Source organism: Lissotriton helveticus, chromosome 4_1 (genome assembly GCF_964261635.1).
Source record: "Lissotriton helveticus chromosome 4_1, aLisHel1.1, whole genome shotgun sequence".
NCBI classification, from domain to species: domain Eukaryota; kingdom Metazoa; phylum Chordata; class Amphibia; order Caudata; family Salamandridae; genus Lissotriton; species Lissotriton helveticus.
Genome location: NC_136063.1, coordinates 347287869 through 347312139, shown reverse-complemented (window position 1 = coordinate 347312139; position 24271 = coordinate 347287869). Strand labels below are relative to the sequence as shown.

General features: G+C 41.9%; 1 protein-coding gene across 1 annotated transcript in view; it reads right to left on the bottom strand.

Annotated features, from left to right (window-relative positions):
* The window catches only part of CSMD3 (CUB and Sushi multiple domains 3), a 3006114-nt gene that overhangs the window by 1130516 nt on the left and 1851327 nt on the right, over positions 1–24271 (bottom strand). Inside the window, exons 20-21 of the mRNA XM_078686868.1 lie at positions 10213–10329; positions 1890–2105 (exon numbers count right to left, since the gene is read on the bottom strand). Of these exons, the coding sequence (XP_078542994.1) occupies positions 1890–2105; positions 10213–10329 (333 nt within the window). The remainder of the gene's footprint in view (positions 1–1889; positions 2106–10212; positions 10330–24271) is intronic.

Sequence of the window (24271 nt, the reverse complement as noted above, 5' to 3'; positions counted from 1 at the left end):
CCATGATAGACTGCTCAGAGAAGAAAGTCTAAAATTGTTATTTTTTTTAAATCCTGCACAAATTACACTGGAATCCCAAAAGGCTGAATGATGCAGCCCTACTCAATAGAACGTTATGCCTGAGATGGGCACACCCAAATAGAAATATTGTACACTTTCTTAGAGAATGTCCTAATTTAAGCCAATAGTGAAATACCTATGGGGCATAATAAAGGAGACAATACGTGTTAAAGGTAATTTGCCATCCAATCAGTTCTACCACACAACATAATTGCTTCCCCAGAAATCACCCACCAATGGAAAAGATGGCTTGCAACATCAACAACAAAAATGTGCATTCTTAGACTTTGGAGGACTAGAGGCAAACTGGATTCAGAGTTTTGGCTACAAGACATTTACAAAATGGCTTCATACAAAAGGGTAATCTACAGAATTAATGTTCAACTAGACAAATTAAATTGCAAGACATAAGGGTAAAATGTACTAACACCCACTGAGCATGTCTGTCCTCTCCCCGCTGCTTGTCAGACAGTTGGTGTCTTTCATTAGGGAACAGAGAAAAACTACATGAAGTAAACAATATCGAGAGTTCTGAACAATTAGCATACATTAGGAATGTATATGGTTAAACAGATTGAATATTCAAATAGCTATGCCTAAATCAGTATTTTTTTTAAATCTGGGATTAGGATAAATACTAATTCTCAGTTGGGCGTCGAGTGGTGAGCAATTGGGAATTCGTGAGGCACAGGAAATGAAGTTGAGATAAAAGTCATAATTTAACACATATATTTATATGATTGCAGTATAGCAGGACATATTCGATGATGATAATTTGATAGTTTGAAAATACCAATAAAGCATAAAATCTAAACTCGTAAGTGCATTTAGTTTGAGGGGAAGCAAAGGGCAACCATAATATATTTGACATTATGTTATTGTGAAAATTGGGACTTCGGAGGAATATTCTAGACATTGCCCTTCCTTTACAGCCTGTGACATAGAATCTCCCAGTGCAGTGTGGGGATATTTGCCACACTCCTTATGCTCTTCAGAGCGCATTTAAAATGTTATTTTCTTAAATAGGAGTGCTTTTTTTGTGTAATGGACCTACGATATTATGTGGACAAACACAATCTGTAAACATACTAGATACTAGAGACATACTAGTAACCGATCAAGAAGCCGCATTTTATGATACTTGAGCTTACAATAAGTATTATTTTGTCACTTTCTTAGTTGATCATGACAATTAATATCTGTACTACTTAATGTCCCAAAGCTGTAGTAGGCAGATGGTGCCAATATATGGTTTAAAACGTTTTAAATGCTGCGGTTTCTACATGTGTGCCTTTATGTATGATGCTTGCGTATGCATGGCTGTCTGTGTTTGATTTCTGAATGTGCATATGCTATTGCCCTTACCTTGTGTATGTGGGCAGGTGACGTTTCTCTATTAAATCAGACCTATCGTTTTTTTTTACGTTTTGTTTAACAATGTAGCCTCTTTTTGTACCCAGTTATGCAGCTACGTAAAGATTCGATTCGGGTTGGTAATTTATACATTCATATTGTAAAAATGTGGTGATAATACAGGATATGCGTAGAACGTCCATGAAACCTTGTCAAAAACAACAGCAATAGAAAATACTCAGAGGAAAAGTTCATTGGGATTTTATATAGTAGTACCAGCTGTTTTTCTGCAGTGCGACACTTTCTCTTAACTATGAGAGTGACAATACACAGTCATCTAGCTGGTGCAATTAGACAAAACACATTACAAGCATGGCTCTCATTTAATTATGATAATAATAAAGATGATAATAATAGTTCTTAACATAAGGTTCTTAACCTCAACAATTTTTGCTAAAATGTTTTTTGATTCATACCTGAAAAAGTAATGTTAAATCCTTCGTAGGCAATGGAAAAATCTGAAATAAAGCGCAACTGAGCCCTGAAATTTCCATAGAGACCAGCGTTGATTGCAGCAGGGAGTTCGGAGCCAGTTAGCCGTGCCAGCGGCTGGGTAAAGCTGCCATTCTCGGTGATTAGCAGGTAGTCATGAAGATCTTCCAAATGAAAAGTGTGAAAGGTGAACTGCACTCCTGTTAGAAGAAGCAAGATAGGGATTACTCGTAAAAAACATTAACACAGATGCCTTTTTGCATTATGTTATTCCTCTAGAACGATGCTCTTCAATTAAAGCAGGGCTTTTAAGAACAACCAAGATTTGTATTCTAAAGTGTTAATTATCATTTCACAATGTTGTAATCCAATTGAAATATATGCTTAGAAAGGCACAGTTTCATTCCGTTCGATACATGCAAATACGTGATTTAGAGGCAAAAACTATCATTTTTGCTGCCCACCATGTGGTTATCTTGATTGCTAGCATCTTGTGCCATTGAGCATGGCCGGCAACACGAGGCATGGTGTGTCTGTATGTTGGTAGCCTAAACTGACACAATTCTGTGGTTTTCCATGTTTGGCCCATAACCAAAACTCAATTTTTGTGCAAAGTTTTTTTTAAAGACATTTTTAATTCTGGCTGTGCACAATCTTTGGATATGCACAGAGGGGGTTGGCTGCAGGCCCTGGCCGTAGGAAGTCAACATCCAATGCTTTGGCCTTCAGCTGCCTGCAGAAGGAGATGCCTGCACTGCCTGGCCTACAGCTAAACTCCACACATTTTCAGTTGTGGACGGCCAGTCCACACTGTACAAGGCCTGTGGCTGTGGACGAATCTCTGACAGAATATCGAGGCTGAAAATATCGACAGACAAAATATCGACGTTGGAATATCGAAGGCAAGTATATCGACACCCTATCTACAACATGGTAAGGACAAAAATATCGAAACAAAAATATCGATGTTAAAAATATCGTAATTAAAAATATCGTTTTTTAAAACAAAGGTAAAATTAAGTAAATAGTACTTATATATATTTTAAAGTTATGTTAAAATGTGTTATAATGTTTAAAATGAATAAATAATACGTATTTACTATTAAACATTTAATTAAAATTAATAATTACATATATAATATATACTGAAATAATTATAATATAGACATTAATTTTTAAATAATTATAAAATATTAACAAATACTACTATTTAAAAATACATCAACACTCATAAAATAATAACATAAATAATAATAAATAATTATATTTAATAAATAACAACAATTAAATATACTTTCAATATGTTTAAAATTAATTAAATACAACATTATGTAACATCTTAAATACATAAATAAATATAAATAATATTGAATAGCATAAGGGTAAAAATTACTATTCAAACTCCAGAGGGTGCAACAGTAGAAAAAGCGTTGGATAGCGTAAGTGTAAAAATTACTATTCCAACTCCAGTGAGTGCAACAGTAGGGAAAGCGTTGGATCGCGGGTATGTAAAAATAACGATTGCCACTCCAATGAGTACAACATTAGTGAAAGCGTTGGATAGCGTAATAGTAAAAATTACTATTCCCAATCCAGAGAGTGCAACAGTAGGGAAAGCATTGGATAGCGGGTGGGTAAAAATTACTATTCCAACTCCAGTGAGTGGAACAGTAGAGAAAGCATTGGATAGCGGGTATGTAAAAATGACTAATCCCTCTCCAATGAGTGCAACAGTAGGGAAAATATTGGATAGCGTAAGAGTAAAAATTACTATTCCCACTCCAGAGAGTGCAACGGTAGGGAAAATGTTGAATAGCGGGTGGGTAAAAATTACTATTCCAACTCCAGTGAGTGGAACAGTAGGGAAAGCGTTGGATAGCGGGTATGTACAAATTACTATTCCCACTCCAATGAGTTCAACATTGGGGAAAACATTGGATAGCGTAAGAGTAAAAATTACTATGCCAACTCCAAAGGGTGCAACAGTATGGAAAGCGTTGGATAGCGTAGATTGGCTAATTACTATTCCAACTCTAGAGGGTGCAACAGTAGGGAAAACGTTGGATAGCGTAGGGAGAAAAATTACTATCCCCACTCCAATGAGTGCAACATTAGGGAAAGTGTTGGATAGCGTAAGGGTAAAAATTACTATTCCAACTCCAGTGAGTGGAACAGTAGGGAAAGCATTAGATAGGGTATGGGTAAAAAATAATATTCCAACTCCAAATGGTGCAAAAGTATTGAAAGCGTTGGATAGCGTAGGTGGGAAAATTACTATTCCAACTCCAGAGGGTGCAACAGTAGGGAAAACATTGGATAGCGTAGGGGGAAAAATTACTATTCCCACTCCAGAGAGTGCAACATTAGGGAAAGCGTTGGATAGCGTAAGGGTAAAAATTACTATTCTAACTCCAGTGAGTGGAAAAGTAGGGAAAGCATTGGATAGCGTATGGGTAAAAAATTATATTCCAACTCCAAAGGGTGCAACAGTATTGAAAGCATTGGATAGCATAGGTGGGAAAATTACTATTCCAACTCCAGAGGGTGCAACAGTAGGGAAAACATTGGATAGCGTAGGGTGAAAAATTACTATTCCCACTCCAGAGAGTGCAACATTAGGGAAAGCGTTGGATAGCGGGTGGGTAAAAATTACTATTCCAACTCCAGTGAGTGGAACAGTAGGGAAAGCGTTGGATAGCGGGTATGTAAAAATGACTATTCCCACTCCAATGAGTGCAACATTAGGGAAAACATTGGATATCGTAAGAGTAACAATTACTATTCCAACTCCAGAGGGTGCAACAGTAGGGAAAACATTGGATAGCGTAGGGGGAAAAATTACTATTCCCACTCCAGAGAGTGCAACATTAGGGAAAGCGTTGGATAGCGTAAGGGTAAAAATTACTATTCCAACTCCAGTGAGTGGAAAAGTAGGGAAAGCATTGGATAGCGTATGGGTAAAAAATAATATTCCAACTCCAAAGGGTGCAACAGTATTGAAAGCGCTGGATAGCGTAGGTGGGAAATTTACTATTCCAACTCCAGAGGGTGCAACAGTAGGGAAAACATTGGATAGCGTAGGGGGAAGAATTACTATTCTCACTCCAGAGAGTGGAACAGTAGGGAAAGCGTTGGATAGCGTATTGGTAAAAATTACTATTCTAACTCCAGAGGGTGCAACAGTAGGGAAAGCGTTGGATAGCGTAGGGAGAAAAATTACTATTCCAACTCCAAAGGGTTCAACAGTAGGGAATGCCAATTAATAAATATTTACAAAATATATTACACATAAAAATTGTAATTATTTACAATTAAATTACTTCCCACCCTATTCCCCTATAAACCCACAACCCACTCTGGTACTAAAACATAACATTTAATAATAATTAACATTAATTACCAATTAAATAAATAATTTATCAATTAAAATAATTAATTGCCAATTAATAATTAAATAAAAATTTATTATTTACTATTAAATTACTTCCCACACTAGTCCCCTATAAACCCACAACCCGCTCTGGTACTAAAACATAACATTTAATAAAAATTAACATTAATTACCAATTAAATAATTAATTTATCAAATAAAATAATTAATTGCCAATTAATAATTACAATTAAATTACTTCCCACCCTATTCCCCTATAAACCCACAACCCGCTCTGGTACTAAAACATAACATTTAATAAAAAGTAACATTAATTACCAATTAAATAATTAATTTATCAATTAAAATAATTATTTACCAATTAATTATTACAATTAAATTATTTCCCACCCTATTCCCCTATAAACCCACAACACGCTCCGGTACTAAAACATATAATTTACTTAAAAATACATTTATTAATATATAAAAATAAGACACATATAATATAAATTAATTTAAATACTTTACAAAAACATATAACACATACATAATAAAAATCTAAAAAATAATACAAATATCGATATTAATAACATCGAAATTAGTTACATCGATATATATGCTATCGATAGTACTAACTTCGATATTACTTACATCGATATAAATGAATTCGATATTACTTACCTCAGAGTCGATATTCTGTCCTACGCTATTCTTGACATCGATATTCTGTACCTTCGAAATTTTCCACTCGATATTTTGACTGTGTACCGCTGTGGACTGGGTTGGTTAGGTGCATGTGGCCATCCCCTGCACCTACCCACCATAGGTGATCTGTTTTCACTGCTCAAGCCCTGGGGCCAGGACTTGCACCCAATCCACAGCAGATGGCCTGACACCGCTGCACACAGCTTTCAGTGGAGTGGTATATGGCTAACCCGGCTGTGAGTTGGTCAATGGTGCTCGGGCCTATAGCCAGGTATTCCACTTTTTATGTTGTTTACATTTGCAAATCCAAATGAGGATTCACAATTCTGAAGGATGCTTGAGTGTGTTTGAGGTAGCAGATTACAAAACTCCCAACACCTACAATAGCAGCTGGAGGCTGTGTTACAGACACTGGTCACCAGTTTAGGTGTCAGTTAAGCTATAGGGGCCCCTTTGAGGATCCCACAACTATAACATAGGGTCAAGAAGGGCCTAAACTGCTGCCAAGGATTGATGTGCCCCCTCTCCAATTATTTTACATTGGGGACCAAATACACTCTTATTTTAATTCGGTCCAGTACACTTCTCCTGAAACACTCTAGTGTTTCAGGAGAAGTGTGATATATTTCTCTATTCCTGATTTAAATGTAGTAACTTCTGCTAATGTCATGAAGTTGGACCATTGATTTGATCTCGTATATTGCAAAAACTTGTACTGCAATGTATATTGAATATTGGATGTATTGTGTTTATTCATTGTTCGTTGATATGTTTTGGTGCTAATTGTTTATTTAATGAGTTTTGCCAGTAATTGTTTGTATGGTGTATTCTTTTTCTGCCATTCGAAATTGTGTTTGTACAAAAGAATATAATTAAAAAGTATAAATAAATATACTGGACCGAATTAAAATAAGAGTGTATTTGGTCCCCAATGTAAAATAATTGGAGAGGGGGCAAACTTTTGTGGATTACAAGTATATAGGACCCAGCCCTCCTTCATCCCCACTAAGGGTCTACCTCCTTTTTGTGTTCAAGGATTGATGTGCGGCAGCCAGTCAGATCACTTGGTACCATCATTTGGTCACGGGTGGGGGGGGGCAGCTAAGAGGAAGGATAAAAAAAATATTCCTTTCCCAATAGCTCTGGCATTATCTGATAAATACACATGACAGACATTTAGGTGCTGATTACGATGTCGGGCGAACTCAAATCTGCCCGACACCATTGCAGAATTGGGTACAAGCGACCTCTGGTCGGTTGTCCTGACAGCATTATATGGATTCGACCGCACAGAGTGCTGTCACAGACTTACATTTCTCTATGGGAGCTTGTGCTGCGGGTGTAAACAGGCTGCAGCAAAAGCTCCCATAGAGAAATGGGAATTAGTGTAAATATCTGCACTGCGTGGCAGGCACCTTATGGTGCTCCCAAAGCTCCCAACTGGAGGCTGCAGAGGCATGGAGGACCTTCTAGGGGCTCCCAAAGTCACTTTCTGACAGGCTTTTCATGTTGGAAAGCCCAACATGAAACGGCTGTTGGTAACTAACATCATACTCCCAACAGCGGAGCCGTCGTCTGTAGGGGATTAAGTGTGGCCTCTGACTGGCCTTCAGGCTCCTTGAACCCATCAGAAGCCAGCCGGATTGATCGGCCGGTTTCAAATCTGACAGCCTTCATTGTAATAAGGCTGTCAGATTTAAAACCTTGGATGTCTGTCGGGAAAACTCTGACCTGTGGTCGGAGGCTTTCTGACCGACATCCAAATCAGCCCCTTAGTATGGTAATTATTTTGTTGGTATGGCAAGCTTCATGCAAATCTTTAAAAAGGGGTTTAAGATTTTCATAGGCTAATAACTTTAGTGCTATTTAACAAATATGCATGACATTTGGCAGACTGTTAGCAAGCTAAGGCCAATGCAAAAATTTAAAGTTTCATGCTGATGTCACAAAGGGTTGGGCAAAGTTAAAATGAGGATGTGAGAAAGTTCCTCTTTTTGCAAGGCCATCCACATTTGTTACTGACTGGTATTGCTTAATGTTGAACTTTGCATACTTGTGCACTGCTGTCTAGGCCCTATTGTATGTGCTATGACCTCAAAAGAAGGACAATTGACTCTTCCCCAGTAGACATATTTAACTTTACAAGAAGGCTATAGTTTACAGAGCAGGTAAATTATACCAATGGCATGGAAAGTTAAATGTAACAATAACTCATGCCCTTAATTAAATATAACTTGCACCCCTACCATTCACAGTGTAGCCATCAATGATGTAATTTCAGATGTTGCAGTGATGTTATCAATGATCTCATAGAAAATGTCATGAGGGATGTAATATTTGAGGTCATAAGCAGAGCATGGCGAGGGTACAAATAATAGTTACTTTAGGGCACAAGTTATAGTTACTTGAGGGGAATATAACTGGTGAATTTCAGTGGTTTTGTTTGTTTAAAAAGTTATATTTTAATCAATATTTTCATCTAACTCTAACAATTTGTAACACAAGGTAATATTTTATTACCCTACATAATGCCAACCAGATGCCATGCAAGGCCTTTGGCCATGTGCAGCATGGGGTTTGCCTCAGGGACTGGCATGCGACCAGGCCCTCCAGCCAACCCCTCATGGGCAGCCAACTCCACATCCTGTAAGGTCTTAGGGCATGCTCAGCGTGGGGTTGGATGCATGGCCTGACCACAGCACAGCCAATGGCGCCGTTGGGTCAGGACCAGTCAGAAGACCCAGTGACCAGAGACATACCTTTGGGGTGCTTTTGCTTTGAGGCAATGTGTTGAAGACAGCAACTCAAATCCAACGGCCGAAGAAACTTCATGTGAGCAATTGCTCATTGCGCTCAAGCAAAATCCCAATGTACTCACTAGACTAAGCCACGCAGTAATTCAAGTACCCACCAGAGTGTCTGAATGGGCTGTGATGTATTGCAAACCTCAGAGAAGAGGGCCAGTGACAAAGGCATCAATTCTCCTTGTGACACACTGCACAGCCGGTTGCCGTACAGCTTCCTGGAAGACTGCCTTGTGCAACTTGGAAGCTTCCTGCTGCAGGTGAGAACCCACTGCCACATGAGGGACAGACACTGCCCAGGCCTTCTCATATGAACTGGGAGAGAGACTTAACAGGCCTAGGCTCGGAAGACTGATTCCTAACTGAGTGCTAAGACCAAACGGGGTGAGCATGAGCGACACCTAATGTGACACCTTACATCGAACTCTGAACCTGAGGAGGGAACTCAAAGATGGGGAGAGAAACACGAGGGGGCGCGTGGAGGGGTAATTGGATTAGTCAGCAGATGGCCATGAAAGCAGGATGAGTCCAAACTCCTGCGACCAACCTGAGAATACAACTGGTGCAAAAATAACACATGTAGAGTTTTTTTTCCTCAAACAAATATTGCTGGATAAAACCAGAAGAAAGTTATGCACGGAAAATGTTTAGATATATTGGGATTTCCACACCTCAACTTGGGAGAAAATATAAAGTATTACTGTGTTATCCATTATCTCAAGGTACCAAACTTAGAGTGGGGCAGTAACACAGCATGCAAGAAAAAACACAAACCACACAGTACAGTTAATTCCCAGTGACGCATGATAATGCTGAAATATGCTACGAATACATTGAATTTAGGTTGCAAAGTATTTATTAGATAACACTAATTTCAATTTACCATTTTTTCATGACTTAACTGTAAAATAAATGTTTTCCAATGCGATCTATATAATTACCCACTGTGGGAGGCCTCAACGTAAAAACCCATACCTCTGTGATTTAATTTCATATTATAAGAGAATAGCTTCCGCATGGCCTGAACACATCACTTCCCATAACCTAAATAGATCATTGGTACATGCTCTTCTTTAGCCAAACCTCACGGTAACTCTGAAGCTGCGCTTGTCTTCATAAATTGCTTTACCCATAAGACACAAATGAAGCAGAGCTGGAACAGTCAGCTGTGGCTACAGCAGCAATATATTGCGGTTCTTGTTTAATCTTCTTTTTGGAAGTATTGCTGTGGATTCCGCTTTTTTTATTGACCCTATGAAATTTATCTGACGGTTATGTATGAATTCAATTTTGTTTGCACCAAATCGCACAACTCATCAGAAGAAACCTATTCTCCTCTTGGGAAATGAACTACCTGACTGAAATCCACAAAGATAGATAGAGATTGAAATGCACAACAAAACTGGGAATGCGCAGCGTGTTTACCTTTTCCGTGGGTCACTTCTATCGTCCATGTACAATTCAATGAGTTTGGATAGAACTCAGGGTAACCAGGCGACAAAATTGTTCCGCTAGGGCCTCTGACATCTCCTCCACACAACGCTGGGAAAGAAACAAATTAAAATATGTTTTTGAAACACATTCCTCACTTTTTAATAGAAAGAATGCTAAGCGCACTGCAGCACATTAAGTATTGTTGACCAGTGTCTACCAAGTGTCATATCTGAGCAATAAATAAAAATGCAGTCAAATGACCCTTAAGGAAACATTAGTTCTTCATGGTAAGTGCTGTCAACTTTCTGTTTTAACAGGACGCATTTCTGTAAGTAGTGCATGGCTTCAGTGGTAGTTAGTTCCTGTTTCTTTGCTTTACAGCAGGGAAAATCCTTTGTACAACACATTTCAATGGAAACACCTGTAATGACACCACTTATTTGCGGAAGCTGATTGTAAATCTGTTTTCATGCTTCAGGTAGAGACGCGGAAAGGAGAGGCAAATATCATGAACTAAAAAATATATCTTGTTTTCTTGTTATTTTTTTTTTAACTTATAATAGGCAGATCCATGAAATTATTTGTGTCTACTCGTGATTGAGCAGAATAAATGTAAATAAATCAAGCAGACCAGTTACTACAATCAGTGTATTTTAACATAAAGTGAAAATCAGCAGAAGGTGCTGAACAGCTAAACCTGAAAAACTGATGGATCTAATTTCCAAATAAATTAGAACAATCATTTAAAGAAAGAATATCTAAAAAGAGACTGCTTGCTCAATGGAGAGTGTATGAGACATCATAAGTCAAAAACAGAAATTATCTTACTGCAAACAAAGATGAGAATCACATCTGCAATATGCATAAGAATGAATAAGTGGATTATTAACGGGAGGGAGTGTCCCAGTAAATTAACAAAATACTATGGGCCTGTTTAGGATATCGGCGGACGGGTTACTCTGTCGCAACGGGGATAGATATTCCGTCCGCCGAAATCTAATTCCCATAATATCCTATGGGATTTAAATTTCGGAGGGAGTGATATCTGTCACAATTATGACAGAGTTATCCATCCACGATATCAATCAGTCAATCAATCAATCATTTGTAAACGCGCTACCTACCCGTGAGGGTCTCAGAAGCTGAGGGGGGGAGGTGCTGCTACTGGTCGAAGAGCCAGGTCTTGAGGAGCCTTCTGAAGGTGTGCAGGTCTTGGGTCTGCCACAAATGGGTGGGGAGGGTGTTCCAGCTCTTGGCGGCGAGGAAGGAGAAGGATCTACCGCCGGAGGTTGTTCGTTGGATACGCGGGACGGCAGGAAGGGCGAGGCTGGCGGAGCGGAGCTGTCGGGCAGGCGGGGTTGTAGAAGTTGAGTCTGTCGTTCAGGTAGGCCGGTCCGGTGTTGTGGAGTGCTTTGTGAGCGTGGGTGAGGAGCTTGAAGGTGATCCTCTTGTTGACGGGGGGCCAGTGCTGGTCTCTTAGGTTGGAGGTGATGTGGCTGCGGCGGAGGACGTTGAGGATCAGTCGGGCAGAGGCGTTTTAGATGCATTGTAGTCGTCGCAGGTGTTTGGCCGGGATACCAGCGTAGAGTGCGTTGCCGTAGTCCAGCCTGCTGCTGACGAGGGCTTGGGTCACTGTTCTTCTTGTTTCGGTCGGGATCCATTTGTAGATCCTGCGAGGCATGCGGAGGGTGTTGTAGCAGGAGGAGGAGATGGCATAGACCTGCTTTGACATGGCGAGGGAGGAGTCGAGGTTGAATCCTAGGTTGCGTGTATGGTCTGTGGGAGTTGGAGTTGCTCCCAGTGTGGTCGGCCACCAGGAGTTGTCCCATGCGGAGGGGGTGGGGCCTAGAATGAGGACCTCCGTCTTGTCCGAGTTCAGTTTCAGACGGCTGTTCCTCATCCAGTCGGCGACGGCCTTCATTCCCTCGTGGAGGTTGGTTTTGGCGGTGTGCGGGTCCTTGGTGAGGTAGAGGATGAGCTGGGTGTCGCCGGCATAGGAGATAATGTTCAGGTCGTGCTGGCGGGCCACTTGTACGTGGGGGGCCATGTAGACGTTGGACAGGGTTGGGCTGAGGGATGAGCCCCGGGGTACGCCGCAGATGATGTCGGTGGGTTCGGAACGGCAGGAGACGGACTCTCTGGGTTCTGCTGGAGAGGAAGGATGTGGTCCAGTCCAGGGTCTTCTTCTGGATTCCAGCTTCTTGGAGGCGTGTTCTTAGTGTGCGGTTGCAGACCGCGTCGAAAGCGGCTAACAGGTCCAGGAGGATGAGAGCTGAAGTTTCGCCATTGTCTAGCTGGCACCTGATGTCATCTGTGGCGGCCAGGAGGGCAGTCTCAGTGCTGTGGTTGCTTCTGAATCTGGACTGGGATGGGTCTAGGATGTTGTTGTCCTCGAGGTTGCGGGTCAGTTGCATGTTGGCGATTTTCTCGATGACCTTCGCCGGGAAGGGGATATCTAAATCAGGCCCCAATGTTGTCAGATTAAAACAGTTCTTTGAGAAAACTTGCCTTAAACTCTGGTAGCTGTGGTACAAGCAGCAAATATTTCCTCTGAAAAATGAGTGATCTAGTGAAGAGTTAGCAAACAACAGTAAGTTAAAAAAAACAGTAAAATATAACACACAAACCAAATTACAATAGCATTTGCAAGGCCAATAGTTTTCACCACGGCACAGACATACTGGTTTTGCCAATGTTTTATACCCACCTGGCTGCTGCTGTGCGTAGCCATTCATGCATAGTGGCCTTTTTGGAATGTTTTTTCATGAAACAAAAGGAAAATCATTGAAAGACGGAGTGGGAAAATACCACTTTTTGCATGGTCATACCCATGTTGTTTTTTAGAATTGTATTGCTGGTTTTATGTCTCCACACACTGGGGCACTGTCAGTCACTGCCCACTGTTTATGCTGTGACCCTAAAACATACAAGAATTGGCTAATTCATTACTGGTGTTTTTAACTCTTCCACAAGTACCTGGTATATGGTGCAGAAACTACACTCATAGTATGGAAAGTTAAAGATCTCATGTGGACCGCAGCCGGAAACAGCCACTACAACGCAGGCCTCACACGGCGATGCCCTTACAATGCGGTCGTTACAACAACTGCGTTGTTATCATGCACTGCCATTACTACGTCAGTTATTACATCGACTTGCAGTAGATGGCGTGCTAACATTTGAAAAGGTAAATTTTACTATTCCCACACCTTACCTACTGTTACGCAGGTTGGAGTTGTAATTGTAAATTATACATTTCTAATGTCAGCACGCCATCTGTGCAAGTCGATGTAGTGACTTGCGTAGGTATGGCTTTGCGTGGTAACAACGCGGTCGTAGCAACAACTGAGTTGTTATGACATGTATTGTGATGACTCGCGTTGTAACGAATCATATTCAGACTGCAGCACATATTGTGCCAGTCATCCTCTAATATGACAAGGAAAACATGGCTTTATGCCTGTGCATTGTAGCCTGATTGTTGCAGTGTAAAACATGCAGTGTGACCAGATAAAATTAGTCATTTTTGACAGGTATACACCTCTCTCTTTAAAGATCTTTTAGTCAGTCATCATGATTCCGTGGAGTTCGGCGAGGGGATGAAATACTTTACGCTCACTTGGTGATGCCATGAATCCAGACCCACTATATGAGGGCTTCACAGTATAGCATCCTATCAGTTCAACCCAGCCTTCATGGAGATACACCAGCTCCGAGTGGATGCTGTGTCTGGTGGCTTAGTGGACTAATGTATTCACCGTAGGGGCATGTTTTCGACTTTATGGTCACAGGTTCAAATCCCGGTGGGTCAACTCAGTCTTTATCAATTCTGAGATCGATAAAATGAGTATCATTAAGTTGAGTAGAAATAAACATCTATTATTCATGACCAAAATACCCTTGGGTGAACCTGCGCTTTTCAAATACACATTGTTATGTTACGGTATACCAGCTTGGGCACAGAGGCATTGTCCTCCTTGGTCCCTCTCTGGCTCGGCCACACTCCAGTCTTCCATGGGAGAGGCAGAGCTGCCTGCCCTCCAATAAGATCTCCAGGCTCTAGCATCATCAGTGAGCAATACAATTGCCACTATTGCCTCTTAGCTCAGACATGCCGATCTACCCAAATTTGCTGCCCTGTGCTTTCCCTGCTCAGGATTTAATCAGCTTTCCCATCAGACATCTCTCAACTCGCGGCTTGCTTTTAATAGTTCAATGCACTTGCTCACTGCTTTGATGCCGAATTCTGGGGAGGCTAAAGATGGCTACCCCCTCCACACGCACACACACACACAACATGACCCTCAGGAGGAGAATGCATGTACAGAGGAGCGTGCTGCCAGGTGTGCGTTTACCTTAATGATGTATGTAACCCATGCTTTCAAACCCAAGGGCATTATGTATATATGTGACAATGCCCACAATAATCTCCTGAGTCAAATGATGAGGGACAAACTTTTAATCATGACATGAGAAGTGTGGGCCCAAGTCACTGTTCACAGGTGCACTCACATGGCCTCATTTACTACTAAACAAACACACAAAACATAATACAACAAAGTGGTACCATGTGACTGGATGGCGACAGCTAAAATGCCTTTGATGGTGTGGACCGGATTGGGTGGAGGGGTATGCGGCTGAATTGTGTGTTGTAGAGTCATAACAGATGTTTGTGCATTTTATTAAATATTTCAAGCCATCTCTTGTGTGTCTGTCCAATATTTGTGAATCTTTCTGAGGGGAAGCGGATGGTCATGATGATTAAGAACGTGGCTTAGCTTGTCCTTTTGGCACAAGTTGAACTGGAGGAAGAATAATACACAGGAAACCTAAATGGTTGTGAGACAGTGCTTATGGCCTTGCTTTAAAAGCAGGCTCAGCAGGAGGGCTTTTCTCCTCAAGCTGTAGTTTTGGCCAATGTGCTTAAAGCAGATTAGAAGTGTCCCAGCCTCTTAACCCAAACGATAAATAAGTAATCACATGGGGGCTTGTTATTAACTGGGCATCTGTAGAACACAATAGCATAACCACTTCAATGTGGCCCTCACAGACTCCAGGCCCCTTGTGAAAGACAACGTTTGCACTGGTAACCTTATTGTCAGCTTTTCAAATCTGACCAACTCAGCTCAGAATCACTAGCATGACAGCAGCATGGGGTGCGGCCTATTATCCCCCCCGTTCTTCATGGTTAGAGACCGGGCGGACAATTAGAAGATTGTATGAGCAGGTAATGCAAAAGAGACTGCTACTGAGGAGTAGTAGACCATAGAACTTTTCAGTACTCTCCCCTGTGTCTTTCAGAGCTGATCTAAGGCTGGGTAGACTTCTGTCGATGATAGCAACCCGGCTTGCATCGTACATAATGAGTACATTACTTCCCGGTCCCACGTTGAGTCCCCATTTCAATGTCCTTAGGAGCCACGAGCATCACATGAACTGTGTAGTAAACACAAACTTTAAGCATGTTCTGTCCTGGGGGAGCGCTGCTTCACGGGTAAGCTCTGCCACGCAGCAGTAGTGGAGTTTTTGTTGAACTCCACGCTCTACGAGCGTAGAGTTGCAAAACACTGCAGGTGGAATGGAGTTTACAGCCCACCCTTAGTAAAAGGACTGGATGTAGCTGACATTTTGGTATTGTGTACTCCTCCTAGACTGCCACACACAGTAGAAAGCTTAGGTGTGCCTCGATGGGCAATCACTGGTAGGATGGGTGGGCGGAGCCTGCCACAGCCCTCCTTTTACTTAAATAGCTGTGTCTAAGCATGGGCGTAAAATCCGTTCCGCTCGCGGATTTTCGGTAAATTCGCAATCCGCGAACTCTAGCGAACTTGCCGAAAATTCGTAAAATCCGTGCGAAGCGGATTTTTTGCTTGCCAACTAGAATACTATACAATTTCGCGGGAGTAAATACTTGCGAACACGTAGATGCGGCGGGCAGCGACAATCTCGCAATTGCGAGATTGCAAAATTTGCAATTTCGCACAAGAAATAAACAAGGAGGCAGCATAAACCTTGAAAATTATGATTTTTATCAGAATAACTCCTCAGGTTGACATTTGCCTGCACTTTTTCTTTGCAAGGAGTCCATTTTGGGGGGTGGGGGTGGGAGGAAGGAAGTGCCCCACAGTCTCCAACTTCCTGTTCCTGTCCACCAGGCTCCTCCCAGTGCTTTCTTCATGTGCTGGTCACTTTGATTTGGATCTTGACCTGGAAGGATTACTTTTGTGGATGCTGCTGGATATTCGGATTTTTGCAATACTGAAAGCACTCAGCAGGTGCAAAAGTTCAATCTTATCATTAGTAACCATTCCCTGTAGTGCTTCCTGAGGGGCCGCTTCAGAGTTCATTTGCCTACTTGCAACTATTCTATGACCCAGCTCTGACCCTCACAGCAGGCTCAGAGAATAGCTACAAGTATTAAACAAAGCTCCTGTTAAAAAAATTACACTGCAACAGAAAGCAATTACAGACAATACCGAAAGCACTCAGCAGGTGCAAAAGTTCAATCTTATCATTAGTAACCATTCCCTGTAGTGCTTCCTGAGGGGCCCCTTCAGAGTTCAGCAAATTACAGATAAGGAAGCAGGTGCCAGCCAGACTGGAAGTTTAAATTCAGTGACACATTAATCAACCCCAAATTAATTCATGTCAGTTGAAGCAGGGCAGGTGTGCTTGCTTTTTTTCACCCCCATAATCTACAGTGATAAACCAACCAGAGGGTGGCAGGGATGTACCTGAGGGTGGCATGGGTGTACCAGAGGGTGGCAGTGGTGAAACAGAGGGTGCTGTGAACCTGTGATGATGAACCAGATGTAGAAACAACATAGTCGCGGTCGTTGCGAGCCGACAAGTAAGTTCGCAATTGCGAACTGGTACAGAATCCTCACGAACCGGCAGAAATCCTTGCGAACACACAAAAAAAAATCCGCAAATTCGCAAGAGTTCGCGGATTTTGCGGATTGCGAATCCGTAAATACGCAAGTTCGCGGATTGCCAATTCGCAAAATCCGCCCATGCTTAGCTGTGTCCAGCCTTCGTACAAATGGCTGCATACCCCATGTAGTTAGTCTGGAGAGCGGGGAAGCAGGAAACCTGAGCACCTAAATGGAAAACCTCTAGAACCTTCTCCCAGTTCAAAGTTGGCACCAAGAAAAAATAATGGACCTCAGACACCAACTCCTCTGTACAGTTCTGGACCTGTGGATACTCTGCCAGGAAGACGGACTGCTGTGCGGTGAAATGAATGCCACTCTGCAGGACTGCTGCTATGCTGGACTACTGCCCTGATGGACTACTGTCTTTCTCAATTGCTGCCCTATTGCTGTTCTGCCTGAATGAGAGAGATTGTAACTGCATCTGACCTCAGAACAAGTCTGCTGGCCTTCTGTTTGAAGTCACAGGGACATAACAGGCTCCCAACTACCTGCACCAGCCCCCAGATCTAGCGGGAGTCAGTCTCTGACCCCAAGTGGTGCCTCACAGGTCCTGGGCACTTGGTGTGGCTTCAGTGGAGCTGAATTGAACTTTTTGGGCTCTTCATGACCATTGGTGCCAAATCATTGCCATTCACACTGCCCACCAACCAGACTCTTCAAGTTACAGCACCGACTACTCACAAGGGAGCGCAATTGTGAAGCTCCGGCCCAACCATTTATGATGACAACAGGATCTTCACACTACAGCAACGGCTGTCCATGATGCCAGGTCTGCTCTTCATGCGACGTCAATAACCATCTGCCATGCTTCCCTGCTCATTGCATCCCTCTCCACTGCCAACAGGATTGTTTGCACAGGATTGAGGAGGCAACTTTTCAGTGGGACTAACCTAGTCACTGTATCTGACCCACGCTCCATCGCAGTCAGCCTGAACTTGTAACTTTCTCCCAGTTTCACGCAACCAGAAAGCCGTGAGTGCCGCTTTGAGCTTTTTGGCTTTGACTTTCACTTAAATCTTTAAAATTGTATATCTCAGGTTCTACTAATCAGATGTTGTTTCGGTCATGATTTATTTATTAGATTCTACTCTATTTTTTTAAATTTAAAGGGGCATTTTTCTTGTGTTGTGTTTCCACATTATTACTGTATGAAGTGCTGCATAAATACTTTATACAGATCAAAGAGAGAGAGAGGACTAGGTACGCTAGCCCGTATCCCCTGGATTATATGTCAAGATCAATGTGGACTAGCTTAGTTTAGGGGGAGGGATTGTAGTGACTCAGGTACGTCAGACAATAGAAAGGAAAAAAGCAGTATTTTCCTTATAAAGCCCTCACCCACCGACCTAGTCGGTGGCATGCTTCATCATCGGGCCCACCACAGTGGCACCGAATGTGCCCCGGGTGTGCTACAACGCCAGGTGACTGCGGAGCTGGTATATTGCTGCGTGTGCAGTGAAAGGGGTGAGAAGTGAAAGTTAAAAAGCTATACAAGGGGTCCCAGCACCCGAGGGTTAACAAGTATTTAATAAACTGGCCCTCAGTTAGCTGATTAAAAAGGCAAAAGGACAAAGGGGAGTGTATGATGACCTCCCGTGTCCAGTGTGGTCTACATGTTTCAGCCAGTGCCTTTTGTATTCTAAGCTGGCTTTCCTCAGGACCAAAGAGTTACGTGATAAGGTGCAGATTAAATTATAATAAACTAAATTAAGTGTTTGTGTCAATTCTTGGCTATGTGTGGCGCTCGCTAAGGCGCTGTGACTGTTAGAGGGGGATTCCCTCAAGCTTTTTCTGTTATTTCTTGGTAAAAAGCCTCATGGGTCGCCTGGCAGAGAAAGAGACCGAGTAGTTCGGTCTGGTTCCTCCTTGGACCTATTCGTCCTTCTGTGGCGCCCGGTATACTTTACACATTTCCTCTAAGTTCAGCCTTACCTCACTGTGCCAAGCTACGAGACAGTTGAGCACAAGTTGATTTGGGGTTTACTTGCGCCTCTCCCTGACAATGCTTGTGGTTGCTGCTGGAGTAGGGGTTAATCCCCCTCAACCAATGACCCGATTTCTTACACCCAGGCAGAGCTGTGGACTCCCAAGGTCAGTTGACTGACTTTCTGTGTGATGGCAGGGACACAATAAGCTTCCTAAATCACCCAGCTCACCAGTAGCAACTGGACCTGGACTGGACCTTCCTGATGGCTTCTACCTAAAACCCAGTGAGTCTCTAAGTGCCTGCCCTGAGGTCCTGGGTTACTTAGAAGAGCATGCTTGAATTTGTTTTGGGCACCAGAATAAAATTTGAAAACCTTTCCTCTGAACCTGTGGAATTAAGAACTTTTTGATTTCCTGACTTTCACCAGGACCTATACACTTGCCCCATCCTGGTCAGCCCAAAATCACATTGTTGTCCCAGCCTACTGCGACTATTGACTATCATTGGTATTTATTTTTCCTTGATTCTTTAAAAAAAAAAAAAAAATAAGAATAGCTTGAAATATAGTGCTTCAAAGTCAACTGCAATAAAGGGTTTGTTTGAGGTTGCGGTGGACCGAGCCAAATCTGAGAAGTCAAGCCAACCGCAATGGAGCGCACGTTGGATACATGAGCCACACAGACCCTGCTAAAACAGTACTTTGTCAGAGGACAAGCGTCAAAGTTGTTGTTGAGGAGAGACTGTGACGAGTGGAAGAGGCAGCAAGGTCCTCCCTGGACTGGAAACAAGCATCCTAGGACCGGTTTCAGGGTTTCAGCCCTCTTCAGCCAGGATAGTTTGATTCCAGTGGCATGGAGAGTATGAGACCCACATATGGGCATACCCATCCCACTCGGGGTGACAAATGCAAAAACAACAGTTGATGGACAGAATGCAGAACAATTTCATACATTCACCCCAGTACAGAGATCTGGGCCGAAATCCATCGTTTTTTCACTCACCATGCCATTCCAGTTTGCACCCAGCAATATGCAAATCAGCCCTGACCCTGTGCCTCATGGAAACAGTCAAGACCGAACTGCCAAGCCAGGTCCTCCCTGGACTGGAAACAATCATCCTAGGACCGGTTTCGGGGTTTCACCCCTCTTCAGCCAAGATAGCTTGATTCCAGTGGCATGGAGAGCACGGGATCCACATCTGTGGGACATTTCTTTTTTTTCCTTTTGTTTAGAGTGCGTCTCTTCTTGGTTGAGAGGTCATTTAAACAGTGTTACCCTAGGCATTTCCATCTGTCATTCTGCATTTATTTGTCAAGTCGTATGTTGCATTTAATGGAGTATGTAATAATATACTTATCGTTTTTGTATGAAAATGCACAGATGGGAAGCTGTTCAGTATGCCCTTACCTGAATGTCCTAGGTCTCTTGAACACAGATTTCCTACAGAATTATAGCTCAGGCGGTCCTATTTTTAGTGGCAGAAAGAATAGCATCCTCTAAGCGGTGATTTTTTATTGTGTTCATCCGTAATATGTGGCTTACCTAGTGATTCTAGATATCAGTGAAACATTGTGTTGCAGTAAATTAGAGTATACCAGTTTGAGAGATCATTGTGATGTCTACAAATGTAACGTTATTGCTGTTGCTAAGAGGTGAGGGAAACAATCCAACATCTAGATCTATAGTGGACACTACCAATGGGAGTAAAAAGGTCTTCACTACAATTCTGCAGCTTCGATCTTATCACTGTGGCTTGATTAAAGATACTTACCCCTACATACCCATTGACACATTTCATAGGTTACTAGTAATTATCCTCAGGCTTGGAGATGCTAAAGCCTCATCTCCATATTATCTGTCAAACTAATTCACAAAAAGATTTTCTCCACTTGCATGGTGGAACATATATGGAACGGGGGCATTGTGATGAAGTAAATTGCATTGCCCTCTACATCTAGTTTTTACTTTTAGAAGGGTATTCCCTGCTGCTATTGGAGATAGCATTTTAAGATGTGATAATGCAGTTTCAATGTTTCCATATATTTTCAAAAATACTGCTCTGATGTGATTGCAAAATGAAAAGCTGTGGTCCTGCTAACAATAAACGTAATGCACATATATCCTCTGTGTTACACGATCTAGCTTTCAATTATTGTAAGGTTGCTAAGGCAATCATATGTCACATAAGATTGATGTTCATTTTACATGTGTGCTCTAGGGAATGAACACTAGTGACTTCTCACACAATATGCATGTATATATTCATACCTACAACTAACATGTCTAATTGATAGCTATGATTTCAAAGGCTGGGTTATAACCAAGGCCACTGGAAGACTATTCTACAGAAAGTGAATTGTACACATGTTACAGTATCCCCCAGAGCAAGTGGATGTTAGCCAAATATATGCTTTCATTAAATAATTCACAAGTAATTGTAATAGTTGCACAATGTCAGCAATGCCAACTTTCAACCATTAACTAGTCATCCCACAATTTGTTATTACTGTATTCTGACATGACACACTTGCTGGGGTAGTATGATCATCCTGTAAAATAGACTGAAGAAAGGAGGTTATCTGTAGCAGCCAACAATACCCTTAAAAATCTAATGAATATAAGAAAAGAGGGAAAAATAACGCCTTTGTAAAGAAAATGTTATGTTTAACTTCACAAAAATGTATGATTACGTCATTACACTCTCCGCCGTGTAGTAGTGGCGGCTTCAAGATAACACTCAGAATTAGGAAGATTTTAAAACTTGTGTTCTTTCATTTTAAAATCCCATGTTTTGAAGTTTAAAGTGCCTCTTAGTAAGACATGTATATAATAAAAGTTAATGTTCATTACCTTTCTGCATGTCTGCTCCTTAATGGAAGGAAGGGCTTTTGGACTACAACATGGTCATCCCAGATTCTTTGCCTTTTCTGTTGCGAATATTGTTTTTAGTTTTTTTAATTCTCAGCACTTCACTCCTGCTAAGGATCCATGCTTCCCTTTAAACATTTGTAAAGTGGCTTACCCTGTGAATGACAAAGTTAATTTTCCTACAAGTCACTTGTATGTAATGTAGGAAATACACTCAGAGCAGGGAAGGTAAATGCCACCTATTGACTTCAGTACCTATGCTGCCATCGACAGAGCTGGCCTGTAAAATATGGCTTTAGACCTATCATGTGAAGCCTGGCTTCAACATTATAAAAACCTGCTGTCAAAACTGTTAAAATAGACCTTTTAAACAGCCACAAAACCCTGCTTTTAAATGTTCACAACCCACCCCTAAGTCCACCTTGTTACCCACAAGGTAGAGTGAACATGTGTGAAAATAAATTAGGCATGTTCACAAAGTGACCATTACACAAAAGCTATTTTTACTGGCATGGATACTGCTGGATCCTAGAAAATGGCTAAATACACATTCTACACTTTAATCTGTAACTTTTGACAGGAACTGGCTAAAATAGACATTTAAATAGAGCTAGTGTTTTTCTTAATTATGAAAATAGAAATTCATTGTTGAAGTTGGATATTTGATAAATACTTAGGAAAGGTAACTTTTAGAAAGTTACCTTTTTACTGCCGGAAGCTTCTGGAGGGTAACTTGCATTAACTTTGAGCCGCTGCCAAGCAAGTGCTTGACATAAATGAGGCAGCTGCCAAAGCAGAACAATCACTTAGGCCTGGAGATATGCAGTCTAGTTATGAGGCACTTCATCCTTACCAGCCCAGGAAGAACATTTGGGGTGGATTCAGAAAATGTATCAACTTGAAAGGGATAGAGGTAAGGTCTGCCCGTTCAAAGTTTAGTGTAAGGAGAGAGCTGAAAAAGTAAAGCCTTTGTCTGCAAGACCGACTCTACCCTGGCTGGCTCTGGAGCCAGTGGGAAGGAAGCTACACCCCTCCCCACAAGTAGTGTAAAGTGGAAACAGAAGAGGAGACTGATCATTTCCCTGACCACAACTCTGGATAGACGCAAGAGTTCTACACAAAGAATGAAAAGCTTTCCCATCTTGGTTGTTGGAAGTGAGTGGCACTGTTGGATTGTTTCAGTAGGGCAAACAGTTAACTGTTAGAAAAACTGGGTATGCTTCCCCGAGGAACTTTCTACCCATTAGTTATATTGTGTCAAGGCGTCACCTAATGCCAGTAATAAATGTACCAGTCCAAGAAATCCTCTTCAGAACACTCTCTGCAACCGCAGAAGATCAGAAGAGGATGGTTCTTGCTGTCTGTGACCCGAGAGGAGCCCTGAAGAACTGAACCTGCTCTCTTGTACCCAGTACAAAGAAATGGACTGACCTTGTTTGTGGCTACAAGGACACAATAGACTACTAGAGGCTTTTTTGCTGAAATGACCAGAGGATCAGTACCAAGTGGACTTGGGCTGGAACTTGCTGCTGGCCTCTGCAGGAGTGTGTCATTGCCCATAAGTGCTCTCCTAGAGTTCCTGGGAGCCCTAGAAGTGACCCAGATGAGCTGTCCCAGAAAGCTTAAAAAGTGGGAACATTTGTGAACTTCCAAGACCTCTGAAGTCATCAGTGGGACCTCATGACAATGGAGTCGGATATCAATGAACAACAGCAGGCTTGCCCTGCTGAATGATTTTGAGCAGTATAAATGGGGTAAATCAGAAGATAAAATCTTTGACTAGGACAAATCGGCTTCGTGTATTGCGGTTCATCCATCCAACAGATAAACGTAGTTGGCAAATACCATCATCATTTGGCCGTATAAAGCATTATGTATCAGAACACACCCGTCATTTTCACTTTGACATGGGTACCCTCTAAATAATGGAAATATCTTTGGGGTCTACCCATAGCCATGTTTAGAAACACTGCACTTATGTAGAAGAAAAAGTTTACAGCGAGCTCCTATCCAGTGGTTTCTGGTGGTACTCACCTACCTGAGTGAGAAGATGAAGCAAACCACTAATATTTGTGGATGAGGTATCTTCTCCTAACATCTAAATATTTCAGTGAAGTAGTAGGTACGTCCATATTAAGGGATTTCCCCAGTTTGAGCCCTTTTTCCCTTTTGTGGTTATAGGTTTCTCACAAGAACGTACAAATCAATCACTGTTTATGTGCAGATATGTAGGTGAGGCATACCTAGGTCTTTAAGCTTCAACGATTAAAGAATGCACATTTTATTCAGTCTCTTTTACTGCTATTTATAGCTCTCTTATT